Source organism: Bison bison, unplaced genomic scaffold (genome assembly GCF_000754665.1).
Source record: "Bison bison bison isolate TAMUID 2011002044 unplaced genomic scaffold, Bison_UMD1.0 scf7180017864531, whole genome shotgun sequence".
Classification (NCBI taxonomy): domain Eukaryota; kingdom Metazoa; phylum Chordata; class Mammalia; order Artiodactyla; family Bovidae; genus Bison; species Bison bison.
The window spans coordinates 1,859,485-1,865,780 of record NW_011495081.1 but is presented as its reverse complement, the minus strand read 5'-3'; the positions used below and the strand labels follow the sequence as shown (position 1 = coordinate 1,865,780).

General features: G+C 34.4%; 1 protein-coding gene across 1 annotated transcript; it reads left to right on the top strand.

Annotated features, from left to right (window-relative positions):
- Positions 1-1,954: 1,954 nt before the first annotated feature.
- On the top strand, positions 1,955-6,296 carry LIN7C (lin-7 homolog C (C. elegans); the record flags this gene model as incomplete). Its single annotated transcript, XM_010831787.1, has 2 exons — positions 1,955-2,170; positions 2,941-6,296. Coding segments are annotated over 2 exons (372 nt in total), but the record flags the coding sequence as incomplete, so codon positions are not given.

The following is a 6,296-nucleotide window of genomic DNA, read 5'->3' as shown; positions in this document are numbered from 1 at the left end:
TAAAATGTGAAGTTATTAGTTTCATAATACTAATTTTAAAAACTAACAAATAGTACCTTTCAAGTTACACTAAACTTGATTACTGAAAAGTAGGACTTTTTAATTGGCTTTACAAAACATATTTTATGCAGTCTAGATGATACATTAAAATATATTTACACACAAATAACATATATAATATGTGGTTGCTGTAAGTAATATATATATCATTATGTAAATATTCATCAAAATTCTGAGGTATGGATTATTAGTCTTATTTTATTGGTGAGGAAGCATCAAATTAGATTACTTGCTTCAAATCACACAAATAGTAAATGGTAGATCTGAGGTACTCCCCTATGTTGCCATTCACTTTCTCCTTAACCTTAACTCTGCAAATAGGAGGTTACCTCCTCAGAGCTACAGGTGGCAGGTTTTATGTATTTTTCTGTACCAGTGTTTTCCTCAAATAATTCAAGCATTGGTCTCTGTTCATCATACGTGGTGGTGATGGTTCAGTCACTAAGTTGTGTCTGACTCTTTACAACCCCACGGATTACAGCATACCAGGCTTCTCTGTCCTCCTCTATCTCTCGGAGTTTACTCAGATTCATGTCCTTTGAAGCGATGATGCTCTCTAGTCATCTCATCGTACGTGGGTTAGAATAAGTTACTGTTAGTAGTAAGTGGCTTAGACTGAAACTAGTCATTAGCAGGTAACTATTCATTGATAGTTAACTGGTTCACAAAAGGCAATATTGGATTCTCTGTTGAGTCATGTGGGTATTGTTTGACAGAGTGGGAAAAAACAATTAAAACTTGGGTTTAATTCCTGACTTTCATAGCCTCCTGAACTTCTGAACCTTAGTTCCTTTATCTATAAAGTGAAGCCTCTTTAAGAGCTTAGAGTATTCAGCAAATCTTGATTTTCTCTCTTCCTTCCCCTGTTTCTCATACACCCTGATCTAATACACAAAAAAATAGTACCAGACTACTTAATTACATTTAAAAGCAAAATGAAACCCGAATTCTCAACTTTGTGTTAGAATTCCTCTGAATTAGTCTAAATTTGAAAGATGTGGCTCTGTATGTGTTAATATACAGTGCAAATAGTACAGCAGCCAGAATGCCTGCATAAAAGGACACCTGCCCACGTTCAGGTTACACATGTGGGTGGTGCCACCCCAGATCCCCCGAACATACCAGGCTGACCAGCCCCAAAGTCGGTGGCATGTGAGGAGAGGGGGTTCTCCTTGTTAGTGTGCACAGCATTCATCTTCCTGGCAAGGCCTGCTTGCCAAGCACTGCACAGAAGTTCTGGGCACGGGAAGGACCAGGAGTGACCTGAACAACCTCAGCACTTTCTGCATAATCCCAGAGTAAGCTTTCCAGTCGTCCTCTTAAAAACACCTTCTACTTAGCTTACCTTCACTGTCAGTGAATTTATGGACATTCAGACATCAAAAATACTTCAAAAGTGGTTTTTAATTTGATACTGATTTATAATTATCATCACTGTGATTCCACAGTGATAAGAGAACAGTCTTATGATTTCAGTACCTTTAGATAAACCATGAAATTTTGCTATTTTGTTTCATGTCCCTGGATATGTTTCAGTTGTTTACTGGTTTATAGTCTATGGGAACTTGAATAGAATTTATATTCTGCAATTGTGTGAAAATTGTATAAATCTTAATTATGTTGAATCTGTTCGTAGTGCTTTTCAGGTCTACTATCTCCTACTTTTCTATCATTGTATTAATTTTTGAGAGTTTGATATTGAAACTCCAACAAAAAATTTACTTAAAAAAATGTGTAGTGGGACTGTATGTAACTTGGTTCTGTATTTTTCAAATCTGCTGTAAATGTGTTACCATACCCTCATAATTTAAAAAAAGAGAAGAAGTGGTTTTTAAAAAGGGACATAAGAGTGAAGTAAACAAAGGTCCTATTTTTTTAAATATGTGAAATTTTCTTTCAGGCTACTGTTGCTGCATTTGCTGCCAGCGAAGGGCATTCTCATCCTCGAGTTGTTGAGCTGCCAAAAACAGAAGAAGGCCTTGGATTCAATATTATGGGAGGCAAAGAACAAAACTCTCCAATCTATATCTCTCGAATAATTCCAGGTGGAATTGCTGATAGACATGGGGGCCTCAAGCGAGGAGATCAGCTCCTTTCTGTTAATGGAGTGGTAGGGATGCATTTTATTTCTACTTGACCACTTGGGGGTGTATTTGAGTTATAGAAACAGTCGTGCCTGACTCTGTGACCCCATGGACTGCAGCCTGTCATGCTCCTCTGTCCATGGGGATTCTCTAGGCAAGAATACTGGAGTGGGTGGCCATGCCCTCCTCCAGGGGATCTTCCCAACCCAGGGATTGAACCCGGGTCTCCTGCACTGCAGGCAGATTCTTTGCCATCTGAGCCACCAAGAAAGTCAGAAGATGCAGGGAAAGACCAAGCAGCTTTGTAGTTTAGAAATCCCTTGGAAGACTCTTAGGCACTGCTCTTTAGTGGAGTGATACTTTTTGAAGCACTTTGTGTATGTTTTGCTTCTTTCCGATGTAAATTAGCAGTGCTTAGTGTGATTTTTATGAAGTTATTAAGCTCTTCAGTAGTTAAGGCAGTACATTGAATCGAAAGCCTCTCCTCGGTTTAACTTTATCAAATAGCAATTGCTTGATTTACTTCTGACCTAGTGAAATAATAGGGCATGTAGATTGGTATGCTAGGTATTTGTAACTTAAAAACCAGTTCCTGGACTGCAGACAGAATATGATTTAGCAGATAATTTTACACTAATTAAGATGACAAAGCAAGATTATTTCATAGGTCTATAGTTTGAAATGCCATAACATTAACATTTTTTTACTTGTGTGTGTTTTAAACGTTTTTCATTTTGAGTTACGTACAAAACCTAGATATTAATTGTGTTTGTGTCTGTGATTTGTTTTTTCGTAGAGTGTTGAAGGAGAGCATCATGAAAAAGCTGTAGAGCTGCTGAAAGCAGCGCAGGGAAAGGTTAAATTAGTAGTGCGGTATACACCCAAGGTCTTGGAAGAGATGGAGTCGCGCTTTGAAAAAATGCGATCAGCAAAACGCAGGCAACAGACCTAATGGCCGTTAAAACCTTTATATTCCATTTTGCTTTTAGCTAGAGAAGTTTTACTTGTGACCTACTGATGGCCACAATGCCAGTGATTGTAAAAACAACAACAAACTTCCCGTGAAATCCTCCTTGCCATTTTATAAATACCTATTTTAACATCATTTATGGTTCCAGAGATGCATACACTTTTTTCTGACAAGAATAAGTAAAAAGGTAGTGAGGGCAGTTCTGTCCTGCTGTTTTTACAGGCCTTTTTCAACAAATGCAGATTTTGTCATAAAGTTGTTATAGATTTTTAAAAATGCTTTTTTAATATTAAAATGTACTTTTACATTCTTAAATCTTTTTTTAGGAAAAAAGGTTTTCTTTATTTGCTTATTTAAAAAGAACAGTTCTCCATTCTTTTTCTTTTTAACCTGTAACATTTCTTTATGCTTTTCCAAGAAATTACACATAACAGTCTCAGCAGTTCATTACACTATGAATCCATTGTTAATATCACTGCTGCATTTTGTATTTGAAACACACACACAATATAATTAATGGTAAATTATAACTCAGCACAGTGGAAGTTTTTTACTTTTATTTAAACAAATATAATGAATATTCGTTTGTACTGATTTATAAAAGTTTTTAAACACTGATACAATCATTGCTAAAATATGTATTCTTTCACAATATTTGAGCAGTGAGGCAAGAGAATGTAATTTGATTGTTTGCATTACTGATTACATCTTTCTGTTTATATTCAACTATATCATAAATTACAAATGCAAAAAAGGTTTAGGTTTCCTTTGCAAATTTTTTAATGCTATTCATTGTTATTTAAATATATCTTATTTTTCATCCTTCCATTCCTAGAGATGAGCCAGTTAGTTTGTGATGGGATATAGCAAAGGAGAAAAAATAATACTTATAACCTCGCCAGCCTCAAGAGTTATAGCTCAATTTAAAAAATTGATACTAAGTAAGAAAAAGATATGTTTTAAGATATATAGAAATTATGATGTGATGCATTTCATAAGAATCTGCATACACTTTGTCAGAATGAGTAAGAACTGATTCACATTAAAGTTGTTATGAGAATTCTGAGATACTTTCATTTGTCCACTGGATGTCACTGTTTTACTGAAAGGCAGCTATTAGTGGATGACTGTGACTGAGGTCTTTCTAAAGGCAGAAATTGAGAGTTAAGGTTCATGTTCAGACATAACATTTGGCTGGCTTTTACAAATTTTAAGTGACAGGTGCTAGAAAGAAAATAATGGATTGAAATATATAAGGACTTTACAATAATTATCAACCCTGTGTAAAGAGTGGGCATTTTGTGACATTCCTTCAGGAAGAATAGAAATGTGTATCTTTTTCTGCATGTTTGTGAGCACTGTGAGTCTTAAAAAGATTATTCCAGTTTTCAGTGATTTCAGAATAAAAGTCAATCAGCATTGTTATTTATCTTTTAGGTATTGAACACTGGATTGCATGGTTGAATGTGTTTTTAGTCCACTACAAAATGTGCTTGTTATTGATAGGATCATGTTGTTGAATTGTATATTTCCAAAATTAATTGATGTTTTTAAAATGTTGAGACCAAAGTAGGGTAGAAGAATTATGGACTTAATTTAAATGTAAAATTATTAGAGGTATTTGTTGTAGAGCTTTATATATTAAAGAGAGGTATTGGTGCATATAAAAACAGTAATATTATTGTTGTGCTTGTATTCTTGCATTACAGGGTAAATAAACCCTGAAGAAATCTTATTTTAGTATTGCTGCAGCTGCAGTAGCTTTTAAGGGTGTGTCAACATTTCATTATAAATTATAGCTTCCTGGTTCAGTATCTCAGCTGTTTCAGAACTTTCAGCCAAGTTAAATCTTTTTTGGTGTTGAAACTTAGTAAGTTGAGTAAGCTATTTTTTGTTTCTTCTACAGTAATCCACAATCTGTTCTTTGTGTGGGTTGGCACTTATTTATAATTTTTAAAATATGGATAGCTTAAAAGAGCCAAATACAGTAGTTTTGCTTGCTCCTGTTGAGCATGAGTAGCAGTAGTTTATTTTCTTTAATGCAGTTTTCATAGTATATCCCAGAATTTTAAATCATGACCATAGGAAAATGCAGTCATTCAGTGGCAAAGATGTATGATAGTGATTTAGTATAATGAGGAAATGAGGGGAGTTTTCATCTTATAAACGTATGGTTTATGAACATAACTAAGACATAGTAAATAATAGATATTTGATTTGTAAATTATATCTTCCCTCCCCAGTTTCCATTTATTTTTTTGGTATTTCAAAATAAGTTGACTCAGTGATTCTCAACCTTAGCTGCATATTAGAACACCCTGCAGGCCTTCAAAAAAAATGATGACACTTGAGTCTTACCCCATCCAACTAAATTGCAGTCTCTGAGGTGGGGCCAGATGCTTATTTTGTCGAAGCTTTCCAACTGGTTCTAAAGGACACCTAGGGTTGAGGACCACTGTTTCCCCCTTTACGACATGCTCTAATTACACTGGACTCTGGAAATGTCAGAATAATTCAGTTTACAGCTGCTACTAAATGGCTACAAATGTAAGGGTCAGTTATATTTCTTAGTAATCTCTTTAGGAATAAAGGTACTTGGCATTCCTTATTGGGGAAGTAACTACAGCTTAACTTTTTCTTTCTTTTTTTAAATAAAATCTACCAGTAGTATAAATGGAAGTTTTTAATGTCTGTCACCTTTCTGCCCTCTTTGCCTTTAAAACTTTCAAAAATGTCTATTATTTGAGAAAGCATGTTTAAAAATTGTAGATGATATTTAATAATATTTTCATTGATAATTACGAACTGTCTTAATATGGCCATTTTATCCATTAGTATAACACTAGGTTATAGTGGCCTTATTCTTTGGGGTTTGATCATTCAGATGGGTTTTTTTTTTTTTTTTTTTTAATCGTTGTCTTCCTCTTCTAAATTTTTGAAAGTTACTTTGCTCAAGTACTTAAATAGTTTGGCTCAAGTACTTTGTTTACACTATAAGTGGATATTATAGCATTTAATAGAAGAAATGGCTATGGCTTATCTGAAAAGAATGTCAGCATGACTTGGTGTAGACTTACAAGACTATGTGTTGTGAATATTTTATTATGTGGAATGAGCATTGAAATATCAAGGACTCTGGTAATTGTGTTTCCTGAATAAATGTACATTTATGAATTTTCTAA